The sequence below is a fragment of the Carassius auratus genome, unplaced genomic scaffold (assembly GCF_003368295.1).
Source record: "Carassius auratus strain Wakin unplaced genomic scaffold, ASM336829v1 scaf_tig00027103, whole genome shotgun sequence".
Classification (NCBI taxonomy): Eukaryota; Metazoa; Chordata; class Actinopteri; order Cypriniformes; family Cyprinidae; genus Carassius; species Carassius auratus.
Window position 1 is genome coordinate 220615 of NW_020525567.1, and position 24436 is coordinate 245050.

General features: G+C 33.2%; 1 protein-coding gene across 1 annotated transcript; it reads left to right on the top strand.

Moving 5' to 3' along the window:
- Positions 1 to 318: 318 nt before the first annotated feature.
- LOC113079056 (tyrosine-protein phosphatase non-receptor type 21-like) lies at positions 319 to 24145 on the top strand. The gene is made up of 20 exons (XM_026251245.1): positions 319 to 490; positions 2301 to 2585; positions 3950 to 4119; positions 4194 to 4291; positions 5974 to 6041; positions 6128 to 6198; positions 7172 to 7259; positions 7805 to 7893; positions 8298 to 8385; positions 8545 to 8624; positions 9759 to 9819; positions 9972 to 10050; positions 10943 to 11820; positions 12780 to 13328; positions 15929 to 16066; positions 17130 to 17348; positions 18232 to 18360; positions 18440 to 18674; positions 19568 to 19728; positions 21678 to 24145. The coding sequence occupies exons 2-20, from the start codon at positions 2406 to 2408 to the stop codon at positions 21804 to 21806; spliced, it is 3510 nt and encodes a 1169-aa protein (XP_026107030.1). The 5' UTR covers positions 319 to 490; positions 2301 to 2405; the 3' UTR covers positions 21807 to 24145.
- The last annotated feature ends 291 nt before the right edge of the window (positions 24146 to 24436 follow it).

Sequence of the window (24436 nt, forward strand, 5' to 3'; positions counted from 1 at the left end):
TTTATTGTGGTAAATAATGTGCAGTTCTTCACATGGCTTTACAGCAGCTGCTCTCATTCCGCGCATTCCAGGCGACTGACGTCATGCGACCTGTATCGAGCCGCACCACAGTTGCGCCATTGATTAATCCTATCTAACATTTCGATTAGATATAACCTTGCTTTTCTACTCCAAAATATAAAAATAATAATGCAAAATCAATTTCTACGCGTTCTGCATCAAAGTCAGTTCTCGTGACTGTGGCAAATCCAAAAACGACTTGAAAAATAGTGCCGCGGAAGAATCCGCGTCCCGGCGGTCTCCTTTCCTCTGGTATTCCGAGCGGATGTGACGCAGCAGCAGGAGTGTGACCCGAGGAACCTCAAACATGCGTCAATCCCGAAAAAACAAACTCCACCAAGTATCGGATTATCATCACAAACCGTAATTTCTACTCCGGAAACTATTCATGATATAACTCGAGGATATAATAAATCAGATAATCCATCAGGTGAGCTTCTGAAATAATTATTTTCCACAGTTTTACTCAAAAGTGTTAGCAGCGCTAGCCAGCGCGCGCGTTCTTAAACTCTAAATAAAGATAAAACTCAGTCATTTTAATAAATCGCATCTATTTATACATTTAACTGTGTGTTTGGAGACTTTAACGTTTTGTTTCATGAAGTGTATACGTCCCATCTGGATGTGTGCGGTTTTGTGGTCACTTGTTGCTCCAAACGCTAGTCAGACATTTTTTGATGTTTGTTTATATTTCGCAAAAGCAGAAAAACTCCTCTATTTCTTATAGAATAACAGCTTCGATGTACTTTTATATAATCAAATTATTATATTTACATATTCGAGGACCTTAAGTCTAAATCACAGTTCTTTATTGTTTTGTTTTTGTTGTTTAGTTTTATTCGTTCCATTTTATTTACAGTCATAGTTGATATCATGAATGTATTTATAATAAATATGTAATATTATTAATAAATATAAGACGTACAACTATATGTGTACATATTGACTTTTAATAATTCATAATAAATCATTATACTATTGTGATTGATTTATAACGGTATGAATTATGTTATTGAACTGTATTTTGAGCTTCCGCTGTCTGACAGATTGCGTGAATATTCTTCATGTCATGCTTCAAAAATAGATTTTAATAAATGTATTTTATCTGTAGTGGTTCTCAACTGGTTTTGCATAAAAAATAGATAAATAAATAATACATTTAGAATTGCATATTGAGTGGTGACCTGAATTGTTTATCGTTCAACAGTAACAAAATGTCCCTAAAATCACAGATTTATTCATATTAATAAGCCAGCCGTTTTGTATAAACACCCAGTTTTGTCTAATATAAATTAGTGCACTGTACCAATAAATATATTTCAAGTTAATTTTTTTATCTTTCATAAAATTACATTAGGTTTTTGTCTACTCCGCGTGATAATTTACTGTTAGAGTATTTATTTATTTATAAACTTAATACATTTTATTTATATAAATATATTTGTGCATTTATTTCAATATTTTATTAATTAAAAATATAATTATATTGTTTTATTAATTATAATATTCTATTAATATATTTTACACTGGTTTTCAGTTTAAAAACCCCTTGTGTGGATTAGATTAGATTAGAATAAGTTTATGTAAATGTCTTTTATTGACTATTTTGCATATTGTTAGTATACTGTGTCAATTAAAAATATATTTTTATTTTTATAAAGCTAAATTAACTTTTTTCTACTCTGTATAGTACTATACTGTTAGATTATTTTTCTATTATGTATTTATTTATTTATATACTTGTTAATATATATATATATATATATATATATATATATATATATATATATATATATATATATATAATTTATCTAAATATATTTATGCATTTATTTTAATATTTAATTAATTAAAATATAATTATATTATTTTGTTGTTTATAATATTCTATTAATTGTTTTCCCCACTGTTTCTCAGTTTAAAAACCCCTTGTGTGCATTATATTAGAATATGTTTACGTAAATGTCTTTTATTTAATATTCTGTGATTGTTAATGCTAACACTTAAGTTACTATTGTACTATTGTATTAGTCATACTACTAAATTACAGATGAATTAAAATACGAAATGCGCAAGAAATGCAGAAAGCGTTTTTTCCTCCACGGTAAAAATTGATAACCATCTTTATTTCGCTTCCTAATTATGCATGATTGCATGCTTGTACAGTTTTGTTCTTGTAATCTGAGACCGTTTGTATCTGTGAATGCTAATCTGTTTGGCGGTGGTCTGTCTTTATCCAGGGACTCATGTGTTTGTCTTGTGGAGCCCTGTATAATCCAGCACCCCTCCATGGATTAACCGCAGAGAAAAGCTGAATCCAGTCGTTCTCGCCGTCTCGGTGCAACATGCCCCTTCCGTTCGGATTAAAGCTCAAGAGAACCAGAAGATACACGGTGTCCAGCAAGAGCTGCCTGGTGACCCGCATACAGCTGCTCAACGGCGAATATGTGGAGTTCACGCTTTCGGTGGAAAGCACGGGACAGGAATGTCTGGAGGCAGTCGCGCAGAGACTCGAGTTACGAGAGGTAGGATTGCCGTCGTTTTTTGGTCTAATCTGGTCTAAATCACACATGGGCGTGTGTTTATTTTAGCTCGCTGGTGCCGTCTGGAGTCTCGCCTATTCTAGGACCGCTACCAAAACGCTGTCAAACACCCTAAACGCATGTGTGCCAACAATTCGGCCTGGACTCTGAGTGCTGCGTTTGCATGCAGTCAGCTGCTCGTGAGAGTCTGAATCAGATTATGGTGTCGGTATGACATCCATACCTAGCTATAGATGACCGACCGTGTCTTTTCAGATGTGTTTTATGAGTCTTGTTACCAACCGATGTGGCTTTGTGTGTATGAAGCTGCCAAATGTCATGTCCAGGTCAGCATCAGGATTGTAGGATTGATGCATAAGTTAGAGATGCTGTAATAGATCACCATTTCGTTTCAGTTTCCGCCCATTTTAATGAGCATTTAGCTGTTTGTGCAGGAAATTAGTTTTTAGACATACACAGATTTAATGCATGTAGTCGGTGACTTGACTATGAGTCGTAAAACTACTTGCATAATCAAAGTTTAATAAAGGAATTTGGAAAATGTTGATTAAAGTAGTTTGGTAGCCCTTTGGTTTCAGTTTTTCACCCATATTCATCATCATTTACTCTTACATTTTGATACGAATTTACATTTAATGCAAGAAGTGTGTGAGAAAAACAGCTTGTTCAGTAATTGTGTAAAGGAAACTTCAAAAACATGTTGAATACAATATTTTATTTAGTTATAAGTACAGCGTGTTGAAATGTGGTGTTTAAGTTTTTAGATAGTTGTATTATTATTTAGTAGAATCAGTATTATTAATTGGAAAAACATATGAAGTTGACAAATATTATCAAAGTGCATATTTTAGGGTTTGTAACGAGACACTCTTCCTTTGCAGGTTTTCACTTGTTTTAATTACTATGTTTCTTATTTTTGATAGTCTTGTGCTTTAATATGAACTTTTAGAAGTACAAATATCCAATGCTTGTAGTTTAGAGCTTAATATGAATCAAACAAAAAAAAAAAAAAATGAAATAGTTAATAAAAACAGTTTTAGCCTGGAAAGTTGACACGCATAACGTATTTCATTTTGTTTGTTTGTTTAACATTAATATTTTCGATTAAATGCGTATGAATGCATGAAGTGATGCTGTTATTCGGGTTCAGTTTTTCACTTGTTTTTAGAGATCAATAACCATCCCTCAGATCTCATAATGTGTAATTATATAAATTCATTTTTCTTGATGTCACACCTCTCCTCTTTGGCTAAAAGCGTTGAGAATATGCCCAGTCTTCACCTCCAGGAATACCGATTTGAAGTTAAACACGAGGTCCGATCAGTGAACTACTCCTCATTCCCCAGATAACGTATTTCAGCCTCTGGTACTGCAACAAACAAAACCAGCCGAGATGGATAGATCTGGAGAAGCCGCTGAAGAAGCAGCTGGACAAGTACGGACTGGAGCCGACCGTTTACTTTGGAGTGGTGTATTACGTGTCGTCTGTTACACAGTTACAGCAAGAGATAACCAGGTGAAGAACGGGAATGTGTTTCTAACGGTCGGTGCTTTAAGGACGCTTCTAGTCACTTCCTGTTTTCCACACAGATATCAGTATTATCTCCAGCTGAAGAAAGACGTTCTGGAGGGGAAGATCCCGTGCTCCATTGAGCAAGCCATTCATTTGGCCAGCTTGGCTGTGCAAGGTGCTTTTGTTTTCTTCTGTTTCCGGTGATTTACAGTGGGGCTCGAAAGTTTGGGCACCCCTTGCAGAATCTGTGAAAATGTGAATAATTAAAAAAATAGAATAAGAGAGATCATACTAAATGCATGTTATTTTTTATTTAGTACTGTCCTGAGTAAGATACTGTACATAAAAGATTAAGTCCACAAGACAAAAATTGCTGAAATGGTTGTTAATACAGTGTGTGGTCACCTGATGATCCATGAATCTCATACAGTTACTGGACTGCAGTGAGACTCACTGTCACAGCCAGATCAAAGAAATATTTCTTCACGTGGTTTGTGTCATTTCGATGAGGCCACACATATTCAGTGGGAGTTATTTTTATGCACCAGCATTGCTTCACGCGATGGTAATGTTTCGGATTGATTTCTAACGGCTGGTTAGACATGCTACTACAGTTTCAAAGCTAAATCGATTCCTTCCATAACAAAACGTCTAAGGCTTTTCTAAATTTAGATGTGTGATTTCTATAAATGATCTTGATGATTTTGCAGGAGTGTCATCTCACACTTTACGTTTTAAACCCAACATCAAACCCATAAAATCAATGTGTCTCCATTCAAAATGAGTATGTAAAAAAAAATATATATATATTTGAAAATATATTGAATAATTTTTAAAAATAAAAATACATTTGTAAAATAAATGCTTAAAATAATTGCCAAAATTAAAAAAGGAAACCAATAAATTAGTAATATTAAATAAAAACAATAATATTCTTTGTAAAATACAATAAAAATAAGTATATTTTTTGTAAAATAAAAATAAAATAATTTGTAAAATCTAAAAATGAATGTAAAGGTATAAACAAAAAAAATAAAATATATAAAATTAATTCATTAATTGAAAATATATTAAATAATTTGTTAAAAATTAATTTGTCAAATACAATGAAAATAAATGCTTAAAATATTAAATTAAAATATTTTAAAATAATTTTTTAAATAATTAAATAATTAAAATACAAAATTAAAAAGGCAAACATTAAATTAATTAGTCAAATGAAATAAAATACAATAAAAATAAGTACATAATTGGAAAATAAAAATAAAAGGATTTGTCAAATAAAATCTAAAAATAAATAAAAAATACATAAAATTAATTAATGATTGAAAATACATTGAATAATTTGTAAAATAAAATAAAAATACATTTGTAAAATAAAAATAAATGCTTAAAATATTCAGCAAATTTAAAAAAGGAAAACTAAATTAGTCAAATTAAATAAAAATAATATTCTTTGTAAAATACAATAAAAATAAGTAGCTACATCATTTGTAAAATAAAATAATTTGTAAAATAAAATCTAAAAATAAATGTAAAGGTATAAACTAAAATACATAAAATTGTAAAATGAAATACAAAAAAAAAGTAAAATAAAAATTTGAAAAATACAGTTCTAATTTAATTGTTGTTTGCAAAGTCAAATTCATCTCTAATTAATATTGCTCATAATTAGAGATTAGAGATTTGAATGTACTTCATGTGCATCTTCAGATATTGTATATTTAGTACATCTAGTTAAATAAATAAATGATATATCGCCCCATGTTTCTTCCTTGGAGGAATCAATGTCATTATGTGTTATTTGGAGGCTTTTTTTAATCAAGCACTAAACTTGTATTTGTCTGTTGGTTCCAGCTGACCTTGGAGACTTCAACCGATATGATTCCCAGGAATTCCTTCAGAAAATTGTGCTTTTTCCAATGGTACGTAATCATTGAAGGTTTAGATGTCTATTCCAGGAATAAAGACGGCAGGATATTTAACGAGTCCGTTTCTTTTCTTTTCTCAGCCGTGGATACAGGACGAGAGGGTTGTGGAAGAGGCCACTCAGAAAGTCACCATGCTCTATCAAAAGTACCGGTGAGAGGCTGTAGTTGTTGGCCAGAGTTTAAGTGAGGTTCAGTGATTATCAGATGTGTTCAGATGCTTCCTGTTAGAGGATTTCAAAGGGTGCTGCCAAACCCCTGACGTGACTCATGACCAGACTTTCAGCAACTTAAACGCTCTTCAATGTCCTGCAAAAGTTCTGCTTCTGAAGCTCTGTGATGCATGAGGTTTTTTTTTTTTATCTTAAATGTGAACTTAGAGGGTTAGAAAGTCAAATTCATAGTCATGGCATTAAATGTTGCATGCAATTAAAAAAAAAAATATCCTCAGTATTTGTGTGTTATCTTCTAATACACACATCTAAACAGCTCTAAATCAAGATGCATTTGCATAAAATGCTAAATGGAAGTAGTTATAATGAAAAATTAAACCAAATTAAGTTATGCATAAAACAAGATTTAAAAAAAATCTCAGTCTGGTATGAAAACATTTTCCAATCGAGTTGATTTTTCTTTGCACTGGCTGATATTTGTTCGTGTTTTAATCATAAGCTCACTTCATTTTGATCAGTTTCTCAGAAAACAAGACTTTGTTACTTTGCGTCTCTGTGTATATCTAAAAACTTTTGGACGGGAAAATGAGACAAAAACACTGGGGAAGACATCACTTTTTTGCAGCATGAAAACAAATCGTGCCAAAAAAATCTAAATTTTGAGAAAATCATCTTTAAAGTTGTCCAAATGAATTCTTAGCAATGCAGATTACTAATCCAAAATTACGTTTTGAAATATTTACGGTAGGAACTTTACTAAATATCTTCATGGGACATGATCTTTAATTAATCTCCTAATGATTTTTGGCATAAAAGAAAAATAATCGATAATTTTGACCCATGCAATATATTGTTGGATATTACTACAAATATCCCCCAGAGACCCGAGACTGATTTTGTGCTCCAGGGTCACATTTAGAGCTGTGTGTGTGTGTGTGTGTTTTCTGTCCCCAGAGGTGTGTCCGCAGCGGAGGCGGAGTTACTCTACATGCAGGAGGTGGAGAAGATGGAGGGCTACGGGGAGGAGAGTGTCCAAGCAAAGGTAAAGCTGTTCTTCGTGCAACTCCTGTTCCTTTTCATGGTGTGACAGTGTAAAAGAGTGAAATGCATGCACCTAAAATATCACGAAACCATGCACATGAATATAAATCCTACTGTTTACTTATAAAACTTTAAGCTTGCCTTATGATAGATTCCCCGGACACATTTTGCATTATGCAATAAAAATGTTTTTTAGACTTTGGTGTGAATTTGCTTGAAAATGCAGAGAAGAAAGATATTATTTGATATTAAAAATGCAGAGAATTTACTGATGTTTGTTTGTTTCTTCATCAGATTTGTAGAAAGGTAGAATTGCATCAATGGGAGTGAATGGGTGCCGTCAGAATGAGAGTCCAGACAGCTGATACAGTAGGAGTGGTGTTGGATTACTTCTGGTTTACTGTGATGTTTTTATTCAGCTCTTACATTGGACTCTCATTCTGACGGCACCCATTCACTGCAAAGCATCCATTGCTGAATTAATAATTAATTTTATGTTATTTCACGATGCTATATTTGAAGATTTCCTTCCTTGTGTCTAAACAGGACGCTCAGAGCACAGATGTGATCATCGGCTCTTGTCTGGACGGGATTTTTGTCAAGCACAAAAATGGGAAAGCACCTCTCATGTTTCAGTATGTGCGCGTGCATTACAGCTTGTGGAATGCATTCAATATTTGTGACACATTTATGATGTTTAGCAATCCTTAGTTTTATTTTGCATTGACTTTTTTTATGCATCTATATTTAAAGATGTCTGCATCAGTGAGAAGTCTCTGCATGGCATATGAAAATGTTTTATATCGCAGCATATGAATTAATATGGTTGTTCTTGTGCTAATGTAGTGAAACAGGCATGCATTGATAATGTAACTAGATTTATTTCCATGCTTTACTTAGCTAGAAACATCTATGCATAGAGATTTATGTCGGATATTGTCAAAAGGCTTTCACTCGTGCACTTCAGAAGTCTGTTTATCATCCAGCGTATTGTGTTTTACTGTCATGGGTCTGACTCCTCTCTCCATTGTTTCTGCAGGTGGAATGACATTAATAATATGACTCATAATAAATCTTTCTTTGCCCTGGAGCTCGCCAACAAAGAAGACACAATCCAGTTCCAGACCGTGAGTCAGATGCTTCTCTTTCTTTAGACTTACATTAAGCTGCAGTTATTCCTTCACATATGTGCCTCGATGAATGTCCTTTCCTATTAGTGAATAGTTCAGGCCCTGAGACACATGAGGCTGATTTGATTGAGTAAAAATGTTCTGGCTTCGTTTCAGGAGGACATGGAGACGTCCAAATATGTGTGCAGGATGTGGCTGGCGCGGCACAAGTTTTATAAAATTAACAACAGCAGTCTGTAAGTGTGTGTGTGTGTGTGTGTGTGTGTTAGGGATGCACTGGTTTTGGCCAATACAATTTAAGGAACTCTGTAGCCTGCTAAAGATGCCAGTTATTAATCTTTTATTTCCCTAAATTAACCATTTTTAATGTTGTGACTAAACAATCTGTCTTTGGTGGATGGATGTATAAGGAAACATCATATGCACAATAAAAATAAAATAAATAAATAAATCATAATTTAGCAAATAATTCAATTCAGTGTGTGGTCCGTGCGGTTATTTATCGTGTTTGTCTCTCGTGCTCACCCAGAGCTGCATTTATTTAATTAAAAATACTGTAAAAACAGTGAAATAGTATTTTAATTTAAAATAACTGTTCTCTATGTGAATATTTTGTTAATTGTAATTTATTCCTGTGATGCAAAGCTGTATTTCCAGCATCATTCCTCCAGTCTTCATTGTCACATGATCTTCAGAAATCATTCGGATTTATCAAGAAACATTTCTTATTATGGAAAGTTATTTTACTTTAAGCTTTTTTAAACCAAAAAGTATTAAAAAAAAGGTTAATTTATCAGTAATTAGCTGATTAATATTGTTGGCTTCTTGATCAGTGCGTCTGTAGTTTAGTGTCTCCTCCTTGTCTCCAGAGCGCTGTCTGACGGCCCAAACTCTGCGGGCTCCCAGAGGTCCTTTCTCTCTCTTTCTTTTCCTCGTCTCCCAAACCTCTCTCGTCCCTCTGTGCCCGCTGACAAGGGGTGAGCCTGACTGCATGAGGCGTCGATGCATTACTGCTCAGAGAGACAGAAAACTCCCGAAAAATCTCCAAACGAATGACATGACAACATGTCCAGCTCACATTTCACAGTGAAAAATACAATTAAAATTATAAGTAAAATGCAAGTAAAATTTTATTTTAAGACAAATTATAGACAGTAAATCAAATGCTACTTTAAATACAATATATATATTATATAGAGAATGTGGCTGAGAGTTGTCATGAAAATGTCACAATGCAAAAATTAAATGCTTTGTGAAATGCAAACCCTGACTTTGCACCGTAGTATCACAGTGCATGTGACATAAACGCTGAGCTTTAATACTCTGGTTTCTTTAACACCTGTCTTTGATTGTTTTGTGTTTTATTACAGACAGACGCAGCCTGCTCCAGTAAACACCGTGAGGCGACGGTCCTCGACGAGAATGTCTCTGGTCAGCATTAATCCGGTTATTCGATGACTGTCACAGTTTTGCTCATCAATATGACTTGTGATGCTAAGTCTAGAGGGGCAGCTCACTGGGTTTGGGACAGAGTTAATGTGTCCAGCTGAATAATGCTGCTTTTGTTCTGTCTTCTGATGCAGCCAAAACCACAGCCCTACATGATGCCACCTCAGATGCACTTTAACGGCCATTACACCGAACCCTACACATCTTCACAAGGTAGAACATGTCCCATCAGCAACAGGCCAGAAATGCTTTGTCTGTTCTCAAAACAAGTATTTTCTTATTTAGTATTTTGCATCTAAAAATTCTTAAATCAAGAGCATAGTCCGACAGATATTGGTTCTCGTTTCAAGCATGTTTAATAATAATCTTGATGCATTTTTCAGAAAAGAAGACCTAATATAATATTTAAACATTCTTAAATCAAAAAAGCAAAGTAACTTCAGATATTAAGTCTTCTCGAGGTAATACATCTTGATTTAAGAGTTTATATATTTATACTTGAAAACAAGACGAAAACAATTAATTTATATTAGTTAATAAATACTAAGAAAACCATTATTGTGTTATGTAAAATAAGGTAAATTGTAGAGAGTAAATAATAAAATTGCAATTTCAATAAATATAAAAATATGGTAAATGATGAAAAAAAAAAAAAAAAAAAAAATATATATATATATATATATATATATATATATATATATATATGTATATATATATATATATATATATATGTTTATTTATTTAGATTGTAAGCTTGTATTGGAAAAAGACAAAAGTGCTAAGTATAAGAAATTGTTTATTTTATATATATATATATATATATATATATGTATGTATGTATTCATTCATTCATTCATTCATTCACTCATTTTTTATCAAGAAATATTATATCCAGTAAATTAAAAACAAAACAAACAAACAAAAAAAAATATATATATATATATATATATATATATATTTTTTTTTATGTAACTTAACCATAGTTTTGCATCCTAATGACTTGCTTCTCAAGTGAATGTGTCTCGATGAAAGAAAGTTTAGATATTTGTATATAATAAAATTATAATAAACCAGAACTGACGCACGTCTCTTGTACATCCCACAGATAATCTGTACATCAACAACCAGAACGGTTTCTACTACCATTCCCAGACCAGTCTGGACCGCTCTCCGCACGAGTACAACGGCCGGATCCGTAACGGCAGCGTTTACAGCGCACAGAGCACCAGCTCCCTCAACAACCCTCAGCACTACCTACAGCCCTCGCCCATGTCCTCCAACCCCAGCATCACAGGAAGTGACCTCATGCGGCCCGACTACGTGCCTTCCCACCGGCACAGCGCCCTGATCCCGCCGTCCTACCGCGCTACGCCTGATTACGAGAGCGTCATGAGGCAGAAGAACCACGGGATGATCCCGCCAGCTGAGCGCCAGAGCCACTCCATGAGGAACCTGAACATTGGGAACTCGTACGCCTACAGCCGCCCCGACCCGCTCGTGTACAGCCAGCCGGAGATCCGGGAGCACGGCACGGGCCAGTACCCCTTCCACCTCAACTACAGCTTCCACAGCCCCTCCCCGTACCCCTATCCCACCGAGAGACGGCCTGTCGTAGGAGCCGTCAGCGTCCCCGAGCTCACCAACGTCCAGCAGGCGCAGGAATATCCTCCGCCCAACATCATCAGGAATCAGGTTTATTGGCCGCCTCCGCCGTATCCCTACCCTCACCCTCGACCCGCTAACAGCACCCCGGATCTGTCCCGCCATCTCTACGTCAGCAGCAGTAACCCGGATCTGATCACACGCCGCGTCCATCACTCGGTGCAGACCTTCCAGGAGGACAGCCTTCCCGTGGCTCACTCGCTGCAGGAAGTGAGCGAGCCGCTCGTCACGACCCGACGGCCTCACATGCACAAACGCAACTCCATCGAGATCGCCGGGCTAGCATACGGCCTGGAGAACATGAGGCTGAAGGAGAGGAAGGTGTGATGATGATCATATACACATCTAAAACCATTTCAATAGTGTTTGCACCTTCAACTGATGCACCTTTAGTTATATAAGAGTCCCAATTCTGTAATGAATTATTATAATGTAAATTAAACTCTGAATCTAGATTATGCAATAAAATAATTGTATTGGAATCCTAATAATTTAATATTTTATAATTACAAAGATATATAGTTACATATATATATATATATATATATATATATATCAACCTGTGATGAATTATATTTAAGATAATTGTTTAGATTGTGTTTGGATAATTTTTTTTTATAAATCCTGCTAATTATAACATTTTTATATAATTATTAGCATCATTATATGATTAAAATATATATCAAATTATGTGTATATTTATGAAATTTTTTATTTGTGATATTAAACACATTTTCAATTGTTTTCAGCAGTATTTTGCTGATTCTTATATAATTTCTTATATAGCTTCAATAATTGTAATTATTTATAATTAATATCTGATACTCTAGATTGAGCTATTTGAGATTAAAAATGTCACAAAATATATTTTATGTGACTGTACGCATATTCTATATCAATAATATATTTGAATAATCAATTTTATTATATATCAGTGTCTTCGGTGTGATGTTATAGACATTTAAACAGGATTTTGCCAATTAATAATATATAATGAATAAAATAATTCCTGCGTAATTATTAATAATATAAGACTCTATTTTCTATATTGAATGAATTCATGAATATGCATCAAACACCCATGGATGTGCATCTTCAGTGTGATTTATAGCTCTTTTCATCAGCATTTCGCAAATTCTCTAATAATAGTTCATTAGGAATGATTATAATTAATTCTTATATAATTATTAGCAGTGATCTCAGATTCTAAATTAACTTTATTTAAGAAAATGCATTATTGGTTTTAGTATTCATGGACATTTTTTGCATCATCTCCCCAGGTATCCGCATCTGCAGCCGAGACCCCGCCCCCTGGTGCCCAGACGATGCAACCTGCAGCATCCGGCTCGGACATCAACATCGTCCTGGAGGTCACAAAGCCAGAGGACGCGGTCATCAAGGAGGACGTCATCTACGGGCACAAAAAATCCCTGTCCGACGCCACGATGCTGGTGCACAGCAGCGGTGAGGAGGAAGAGTTCGAAGACGACAGCGGCAGACACACACCTCAGTCTCAGGATGCTGTGGGCGGCCCCGAGCATCACATGACCCAGATGGGACGGCCCCTCGTAGATCCACCCGCTTATCCCTTCAGCCACAGTATGGAGACGGTCCCAACATCCCCTCTGGTGTTCCCCATCCCCATCATCCGCAAACCAGAAGACATGGTGCAGCTGCCGCCTCTGAGAGAGCCCGGACACATGGTGCCTTCAGTATCAGACGGAGACCTGAGCGGACAGGGACGCTTCAGACAGAAGAGGGACGTCTATAAGAGACCCGTCTCAGACGTGCCACCTCCCAGAAGAAACATCGATGGTCTTCCACCGGCCGTAAGTTCACTTAGACATTTGCAAATGCAACCTACACTAAGTTGAGATTTATTGTCATATGCACATAATGTTAAAACCTTAAGAGTTTGAATGTTTGAAAATAAAAATGCAAAGATGTAAACGATACACACTTTCGTACTGAACCGCTTTTAAATAGATTGTAAATGCTTGCACGCATTTTACGCTCACTTTCGAATTGCAGCAACAGCTGACGTCAACAAAACAGTACGACAAACTCACATTAAAATAATATATAAAATATATAAATAACAAATATCTTACACAAAGTTTATAAATATAAAACACGGTGGAACCAAAGAAATAAGAAACAATTGATAAAAAAAAGCTTCCAAAAATGGCAAAATTCCTTCCAAATTATTATTTTTTTAAGATCACATGATTATTTGAATAAACTAAAAAAAAAGAATAAAAATCATAATTGAAAATTGTGACATCCCTGTTGTATCCAAAACATGAATTTTGCGAACGCTTACACTCCTAATAAATATTATTGTAACGAGTAATGAGTGCTAGAGATAAATTATAATTATACAAATTATTTTATATTAAGCAGTAGAATTGTAATGTATTTTGAATTTTTATAAATATATATATATATATATATATATATATATATATATATATATATATATATATATATATATATATATATATATAAAATAGATATCATTTCAAAGCTTTAAATCCACTTTGAAGTCCAACTTCAAAGTCAAAATAAAACTCTAATTTTACATTTTTATGACTTCACTTAAAGATCAGAATTGAATCAGAAATCGTGAAAAAGAAAAACTGAAAAGCAAAATAGACATAATTATTATTGTAACCTGTAGTATAAAATAAAATGTATTCAGTATTTGTTGTTGTAATTATTATTTAAAAGCTTTGCACCCACTTAAGTCCAGTTACAAAGTCAAAATAAAACACTTTAATTTAAAATATATTAAATATTGAATGTATTATTACATGTATGCCATTAACCAGATTCAGAATTGAATATGCAAATGTTTCATTCAATTATTTAAATATTAACTTTAAAAATCTACTACAAGTAACAATGTTATGTAGAGTTTTTGGACTAAAAAAGTTTATGAACCTTACTTAAAGATCAGAATTAAATCACAATCACAAAAAAACAGAAAAACTGGAAAATATAAGATTAAATATTCAAAAATAAATTACTGTAACTTGTAGTGTAGCATAAAATTATCATAACATTTGTATTACAATTATAATTATGTTATTAAGTATTTAACAAAATTGTAATTTACAGAAATGATATATATATATATATATATAAGTATTTTTATTAGTTAAAATAATAATAATTATAATGTATTACAATCGTGTTATATTTTAATGTAAAAAAAAAAATTATTACATATAATTTATACAAATTTGTAATTAATTTCCCCTAATATATTGTTTTCTGTTTAGTCTGTTTGAGGGTTATTTTGCTGTAGAATTTGTGATGTGTCATGTAGAAACGCAGGGTTTTTATTAGCCCAAAGTATAATAAACACAATGTAAGGCGTCAGTATTTTGTGTAGCCACCCAGATGAGATCATTACGTCATCATGTGAGCATCTCCAGGAGTGTTTTCAGGCGTTCACTAAAGAAAAGCATCACAATTAGATGCAGTGTCTCTTCTAATGAGCTTTAACCAGGAACTAAATGCTACTTCCTCCTTCCATTAATAACACATTTAAGTTATGCAGTTATACATATGTGTATGTATGTATATGTATGTATATATATATATATATATGTATATATATATATATATATATATATATATATATATATATATATATATATATATATATATATATATATATAATATTATTATTATTATTTTATTTTTATTTATTTTTCTGGTGACAGGAATCAGAATTATTTTTATACTATTATAATTATTTATATTTAATAATCATAATATTATAATGATTAATTTTCTTTTTTTTTGTCCTTTGTTACAAACACACACACACACACACACATATACAAATAATTTATATATGTGTGTGTGTGTGTGTGTAAGATATGATAAATCTTTTATAAATAATTATAATAGTATTAAAATAATACTGATTCCTTTCACCCTACTAGTAATTCATCGAGTTTTAGTATTTATGCAATAAATATATATTTTTCTCTCTAGTTATTCATTTTAATATGTACTGCTGTACTGTTTTTTTCACATACTTAGTTTTGAATTTAAAATAACCTTAAAATAAGATGTGGAGCATAAATCCAGATGTTTCTCAGAATGTTGCCGCTGCTCGTCACAGAGACACAGATATAGATCAGTTCAGCTCAGCTGTGAAAGGAAATGTGAACCGACTTGTGATTGCTGCTTGGTGCTGCTTTTATTTTCATTTGGGGTGTTTGTTCACTGGGCGAGGCCGAGCACTTGACTTCATACGTGTGCTCTGGAGAATGTGACCCGACCGGTCGTCAGACCCGAACGACTGCATTCTGTGTCTCTGCTCCACTGAGTCTCTCAGACGCTGATCCTCAGACTCTCTCTCTCTGTGTGTGTGTGTGTGTGTGTGTGTCTCTCGCTCGCTCCGGGGATGAAGGGGATGAAGAAAGGACGCTCCGAGGTCAAGAAGGTGGGTCCCCTGAAGATGGCGGCTCTCAACGGCCTGACCCTGTCCAGAATGCCTCTGCCCGATGAAGGGAAGGACGACCCGGAGAACGCCTCTAATGATGAGCGGGTGAGTGCTGCTTTCTGGTTGGTCGAAGAGTAGTTAGTTAGTTTGTTTTTTAATGGTCAGTGATGTTGGGTTAACCAGGCTTGGATCTGCACAGATTTGATTATTGACATTTTTCCCCTTTTTAGTTAAAAAAAAATCAATATTTAAGAATTAGTCCTTTTAATAAATACATGTATTGAATTTTTATATTTAAACAAGAAAACTGAAATATGTTTTAAATGTATTAATGTATTTAATAGTTATAACATTTATAGTAGAGTCATCAAAAATGTGTGTTTATATATATATATATATATATATATATATATATATATACTTATATATATACAATATATATATATATATATATATATATATATATATATATATATATATATATATATATATACACAATTTACTATCTAAATATATTACTGTGTTAGAAAATTTTTATGATTGTTACTAGTGTAACATATAATATTCATTTTTCTAGGATTTTTTAAAAACTTAAATATTTTGAGAATATATATATATATATAATATGTGTGTGTGTAGTTTAAATTTATTACTGTATCATTACATTATTATAACTTTTATTATTGTACATTTTATTAAAAGCATAATTTATATTGATGTCATCAAAAATATCAGTGCATATATAATATTAATATTAATATTTTTGTGTTTAAATATTTTTATATGTTAAAATTATTATATTATAATTTATTGTTGTTGTTAGCGTATACAATACTAAACATTTATATTGAAGTCATCGTAAAAATTATATTATAAATTATCATTTATTTTCTAATATTTAAAAAATGTGTTAATTATTCAGAGTTATATTTTTAAATATGTTAATATATTTATTATTATTATTACAATTATTGTTAATTAATTAAATCAATCAGATCTATGAAATATAACATCTAGTTTTGATTAATCCTCATCGCATCGAGCAGAATCTCAGTTGAGGACAGATTGTTTATTAATGTGAAATACTAACTGGCTTCTCAGACACATCTGCGCTCGATGTTAGCATGCTAACTGCTAACACACCTCACGTCCTGTGTGTTTCCTGCAGTGTAAGATCCTGGAGCAGCGTATGGAGCAGGGGATGGTGTTCACCGAATACGAGCAGGTGCCCAAGAAGCGTCCCAACTGTGAGTGCACTTTCGCTCTGATGCCCGAGAACAGCGACAGGAACCGCTTCCAGGACGTCCTGCCCTACGACGACACGCGTGTGGAGCTGGTGCCCACCAAAGAGAACAACACGGGCTACATCAACGCCTCGCACATCAGGGTGAGCGCGAGATCTGTGATGTCTAGAGACTTATTAGACTGATAGAGAAAAAGATTCTTAAAATAAGAACAATATCACTTCTGTTTATTTATTAAGATTAATAATAACTATGTGTCCCAAAGCACTGTAATCTTAGAAAAAATTATCTTATAATAAGTTTTATAGTAATAATATTAATTATAATTAATAATGTTTTGTAATAATAATACTAATTATTATTATTATGCCCTAAAATTGTTTGTTATAATGTAGTTTAGGATTATAATAATACTTTTTGAACCATGTTGAACTAAAATAAAATAATATAAATATATATAAAATAATAAATGAAGAAAAATGCAATTATTTTTTTTCGTTAATTTTAAGTTTAATTTATTATGATTATTATTATTACTACAATTGAAACAAAAAAAATGTTAATATAATATAAATATGTAAAATAATTATTACATTTAAAAATATAAATATTTTTAAGAAGAAATGTACAATTACAAGTTAAAAATATATTCTTATTCTTAATATTATTATTATTATTATGCATGTTCATGCAGCATCAAAATAATCATAGAGATCTGATATAAAAATGTGCATTATTTTTTGAAGAATTCTAAAATAAATCATTGAACGTCATGAAATTAGGAAAGCACATGCATCTTATGACCCAAAAAAAGCATGCAAAAAAATATGTATTCTAATTATCTAAATTTTAATTTATGATTTTGGTTCATTGTTACTTGCTAAATTTTACATATATTTTTTTATGCATGCACATAAAAGTCTTAAAGTCCTTGAACACCAATAACTGCTGTTTGCAGCTATATTTGAGCTGCTTTAAATCAGTTTTGTTTTTTTCAGTTGTGTTTTCTGCTGCTGTGTTGATCAGGTTACGGTCCGAGGGAAAGAGTGGAGTTATATCGCGTCTCAGGGTCCGCTCTCCAACACATGCCAAGACTTCTGGCAGATGGTTTGGGAACAAGGAGTCTCTATCATCGCAATGGTTACAGCAGAGGAGGTGACGATGGAGAGATCATTAACGGAGTGTCACTCTTGAATCTGAAGTGTAAGTCATTGTTTTGTGTGCCGTCCTGCAGGAAGGGGGTCGAGAGAAGAGTTTCCGCTACTGGCCTCGTCTGGGCTCTCGTCACAACACGGTTACATACGGGCGATTTAAGATCACCACACGCTTCCGCACAGACTCGGGGTGCTACGCCACAACGGGGCTGAAGATCAAACACCTCCTGACGGGACAGGAGCGAACCGTCTGGCACCTGCAGTACACCGACTGGCCCGACCACGGCTGCCCCGAGGACTTCAAGGGCTTTCTCTGTGAGTACAGCACAGATACCGGCCTTTCTTTATATCAGATGTACTGCTTTGGCACACAGGACATCACGGTGAAATGGTGTTAGCATCTGCGTGTGAAAAGATAAAGACATTAGTGTCTGGACAAACTACTGAACCAGAAAGAAAAGAGAAAGTATTCTCTTAAACTCTTTAATTATGCAGTTGGTAAAGCGGGTCACAAAACATCTTCATCTTTTTTTCCCAGGTCATATATACCTAAAATATGTATACCAAAAAAAATATTTAATTGTGCATTTATACATGCAATTATATTTAATCAGTATATTATAAAGAAAAACATAATGCATATTTTTCTGAATGCAATTTTTTGTAGCATTATACTTAAGAGCAATTTATATATTATATATATATATATATATATATATATTCAGAATAATTGCTCTTTAATGTAATGATGATGATGATAAAATACTAAACAATTTGCATACACACACACACACACACACACACACACATATATATATACTAATCTTTCTTGACACTGTGCCTAAAAGTATTGTCACAAAATCTTGTTTTATTAAAATTTTTGTACATTATACATTAGTTTTATAATTAACTAACATTGCATATTAATTCTGAGCATAATAATGTCAAAAAAAATATTTATTTTTTTCAGATTTTGGTGTAAAACTTGACTGGTTGCGTTTGCTTAAGCTCATCCCAGCAGTGTTTTTCAGCACCATTATAATGATTCAAGATACATTATTTTGATGATGTTCGTATCATGCATGACTTTAATCTTCGAGAAGAGTGTTTTCTTGCGGCGTGTCCCTCGGCTGACCTCTTTCTGTTGTGCAGCGTTGTGTTTTCTCTCCTGGCGTGGCTCTCTAAAGCGCTCTATTTCTGTGTCTCAGCGTACTTGGAGGAGATCCAGTCTGTGAGGCGACACACCAACAGCTCCAGCGACCCAAAGAACACAAACCTTCCCGTCCTGGTGCACTGCAGCGCAGGGGTGGGACGCACTGGTGTGGTCATCCTGTCTGAGATCATGATAGCTTGTCTGGAACATAATGAGGTACATGTGTCCTGTGCTTACAGTGGCAGGAACGCATGAGAGATTTAGTGCATTTGACCAGCTTTTTAGGGCAGAATGGTGACGGTTACCAGGGTAAAGGACACACACTGCACAGAAATTAAATTGCTACACTTCTGCTAAGCTTACAAACACACAGTTGCTAGTCTCTGCAGATGTCAGGATGTGACTGATGGACAGGTTTATACTGCACTTAGACCTAGTTTACACATTCAATGTGGCGAAATCACAGCCGAGAGGCATGGAAGGACAGACAGTGGTCCCGTTATGCAACTCGGGCACAGTCATTTAGCCATTAAAAAACACTGAAAATGCCATTTCACAATTTTCTTAAGACGGAGACATTAAACAGACTGTACTCGAATGCCTCATTTACATCAAAATTAAATATGGTGTATGGGGTCGCTTAATTAGTTTCATTGGAATTACAATAGAAAAATATTTGTGTTTAATATTCTTTTTATTCTTTATTTATGTTCTTTTTAACAGTTAAAAAGAACTGTTTTAATGTCTTTATTAATCTAAAAAGAAATGAAACTTGCAAATCAAATAAAACATTTATTACAATTAATTTAATAATTATTAAATATTTTAATAATTTATTAAAATGATTTCATTAAATCTTAATTTGAAAGGTGATTAACAGAAATAAAAATCTAATTATTTGTGTGAATTACTAAAAAAAGATTCATGTTACGAAACACTTCAAACCTAAAGACTTGTTTTTCCATTATTATTTATTTTAATTATTATACTTTAATTTTAAATGTTATTTATTTTTTACATTTATATATTTTTCTATTATGTTATGTACCTTTTTAATACAACTTTTAAATCGTGTAAATTATGAATGAATGAATCAGTGTGAAAACAGCTTTGTTACTAAAGACTTGAGTTCAAACTTAAAGATTAAAAATTATTTATTAAATTTTAATTATTTAAATATTATATTAAATGCTGTGTAATAAGTAAAATAATTAATGTAATCTAATATAAAGTATACAATATTTATATATTTTATTTACCTTTTTGTATACATATTTTTTAATCATTTTTGTATAAATGATTTTTAGCAAATAAATGAATCAATCTGATATCAGTGCAATAACAGCTTCATGTTATGAAACACTTAAGTTAAACTTAAACTAAATTAGTGGTCGACCGATATGTGTTTTTTGACAGCCGATGCCGATATCTTGGAAAGCAGGGGAGCCGATATAAAGCCGATATAATTGTTTTAATTATTATTATTAATATTTAAGAAATTTGAAATAATTTAACAATGGATTAAAAAATAAATGTGTAACAGAAACATATTTTATATGACAGTATTTTTCACAAATAAATATTTAATAAAAAATATAATTTATCAACAGGGCACTCAGTATTCTGGGAAGTCTGTGTGCACTGGGAATCATATTTTTCAAATACAGCCAGGGTAACACTCACGAGAAAGTATTATAATGTTTGCCTCTCTATTACTAATAGGCCTAATATAATACTTTATGTATACATTAATTGTTTAACCGTTCTATTTGATTATTAGATAGACTTCTGTCTGTATTAGACAGAACTATTAACGACGACGAACAAGAGAGAGATTGTAAGCACTGTGTGCACTCAGACACTTCCGCTCTCAGCGCTGTCAAATAAAAGTCCTGCCTCAAACACATCTGCCAAATAGAAAAATGTATCTGCCATTGCCGATATTTGAAAAATGCAAAATATCGGCCGATATATCGGTCGACCACTAGACTCAATTATTTGGTTATATTCTAATAGCCATTTACAATTTTGTAAAATTTTATAAACATGGCGTACTTTGCTTATTAAATATTTCATAATTCAGAATCTAAATTTGGATTGGCCGCATTCAAAACTGCTGTGAAATACTCCTGTTTTAATACTGATGTGTCGATGTTTCCTGACAGATGCTGGACGTCCCGACCGTTCTGAACTTGCTGCGGCAGCAACGCATGATGATGGTACAGACGCTTTCACAGTACTCCTTCATTTACAAAGTCCTCATTCAGTTCCTGAGAAACTCCAGACTGATCTGAGACCAGCGCTGGCACAGACGAGCCTCTCACAAGCCCTCGGTCCCCGTCGGAGCTTCCTCACGGGGCAGTAATGAAGGACGCCGCGGCGCGCTCTGCTTTACCAGTATTATTCACTGTGGACTTGTACACAGATGTCATCCAGCACTTTTATTTTGCTGTAAATAGACGCAGCTCTGTTATTTAATAGGATACGCTGAACTGCAGTGGTTCTTTTATACCGGGTTCCTCGTGGATTTTATTAGTTTACGCATGAAGTTTTAGCAAGCAAAAATTATAATAGCGGACACAGTGTTTACCGAGATGAACTTCAGTCGATGAATCTCATGAAAAGCCCAGATTTTGTGTCAAAATGTGCTTAATATTATGCTGAAATGCAAAAAAGGTTTGCTTTTCTGTATGCCACGTGTTCGAATGCTCTTGAGATTCTCTCATTTGCATCATGGGATGGATATAACAGGACTCTGGGAGTTTGAAGTATCATGTCCAGTGTTACGCGACATGTTCAAGCAATGTTTTACAGTTTAACCCTACGAACAGGGTTTCACCCCCGGCTAACGCATCTCAAGTTTGAATGCTGCCAAAGACGGGACAGGTTTCTTTTCTGATCGCAGACACAACCTATGGTTAATTTACAATATGTATTAAAATTGTATATGAAAACTGTATTCTAAATATAATAATCAGAAAGGCTTTCTCGTTGCATTAGGGATGATTTTGTATTTTTGCAGCTCTTGTGACTTTCCACCTGCATCCGACAACCAGACGCACCAAAGAGCATCACGACTCGACTTTTGCATTGGAGTGAACAATAGTGTGGGTTTATTGTGAACGGTTAGTGAGATCATTATCTTAGACACACCAGCTATGATGGTTTACCAAAGAGATTTCAGCATATCGAGTTCTTTAAGTCTTAAAACACTGTGAAACTGCATAACCCATTCTGTTATGTGCAGTTGAATTGCATTCTGGGTATTTACGATAAAGCAGTACAGACAGATGCTACATTCCACCATAATGGTGCTGTTGCATGTTCTGAAAGAAATAGTTCGGCCAAAAATGTACATTCGCTGAAAATGTACCGAATTTGGAACCAAAAGCTGTTTAGACACTCATTCTGACGGCACCCATTCACTGGGTGTGCAAGTGACGCAATGCTAAATTGCTCTAAATCTGATATCTTGGATGACCTGAGGGTGAGCACATTCTAGCTAATTTTCATTTTTAGTAAACTATTGCTTTAAACCCAAACATACATGCAGCGTCCTGCCAAAATATTCCATGGGAGAGTCAAAAATCTAAAGAAAAAAGCAGTGCAATTTAAGTAAAAATTTAAAATAAAAAATACATTAGTAAAGTGGAACTGAAAGTATTTGTTGTACTGAATTTTATTTATTGTGTGCAGAAAGGACGATGTATTACTGAATTTTAGTAATGATAATGAGATTTATTTCACCTGTCCATAATGAAAATTTGAGGCAAAATAGTTGCTTAATTGTTCTGAAAAAAGGCAGAAATGTTTAATTGTCCCAGAATCGGCTAAAATATAAAATTATATATATATAAATATATTTTTCTATTGAATTCGGGCTGAAATATGATAAAAAAAAAATGGTCTTGTTAAGAGTCACTCTCTCTATTCAGTTCTGACTTGTGCCTAAAACAAAAGCAATGTGTTCTTGTTGGGTTTAGGCTAAACTGTAAATTAAAATATTTTTTTGTTGCGAAGAACAATCACTTTTTCACATTATACTGTGCATCTGAATATCATGAAACATTCATTTAAAAACTGAACCTATCCACAGGTTGAGCTCCTTCAACGATGGTTTAATCCGCATTTATCCGTCATTACTATGAGGTAAAAGTCATTTAAGTGTTTGGAGTAAATGGTTGTAAAAGCAAACCTTTTCATAATTCATGTTGAGTTTTGTTGGGTTAGCTTCAGACGAACTGCTGCGGTGTTTGAGGTTTGCTGATGTGAGTGGACAAGTGTTCATCTGAACTGGAAAAACAAACTTAAAGACAATTAATGAACAAAGCTGAAAACTGGACTGGAAAAGCCCTTCTCAGAGCTGCTTTTTGGAATACATGTATATTATTTAGCAGATACTGTTTATATTGGTGACTTTTAAATGTTAGTAACTTTTTTAACCACATTACATTTTTGAGGCTGTTCACCCCAGATGGACTCTCATCTGTTTTGGTTTTGTAGAGTGAGATCTCATTCTCAACCATTGCCGCCATCATCATGAGTGATTTACAGCTGACAGAAGAGCTAAATTATATCCCATTGTAAACAACTATATTTTTCATTCAGAAAATAAATGTTCTAAATTGTTTAAGTAATGATTTGTGATTCTATCCTTTTGCAAGTTTTTACATAGTACAGATATGACAGCACTGACAAACTTACATTATTTTTATTTTTTTGTATTATGCTATTATAGTATTAATTTAAAATATTTATTTATAATTATTTATATTTATAGTATTGATTTTTACATAGCTTTTTCTTTTAAATTTTAGTATTTTCTATTGCTTTAATTTATTTTCAAGCATTTATTTTTAGTTTAGTTTTAGTTGCTTTAGTATTAAACAAGTTTTGACGATTGTTTTTAATGAAAAAGTGACTA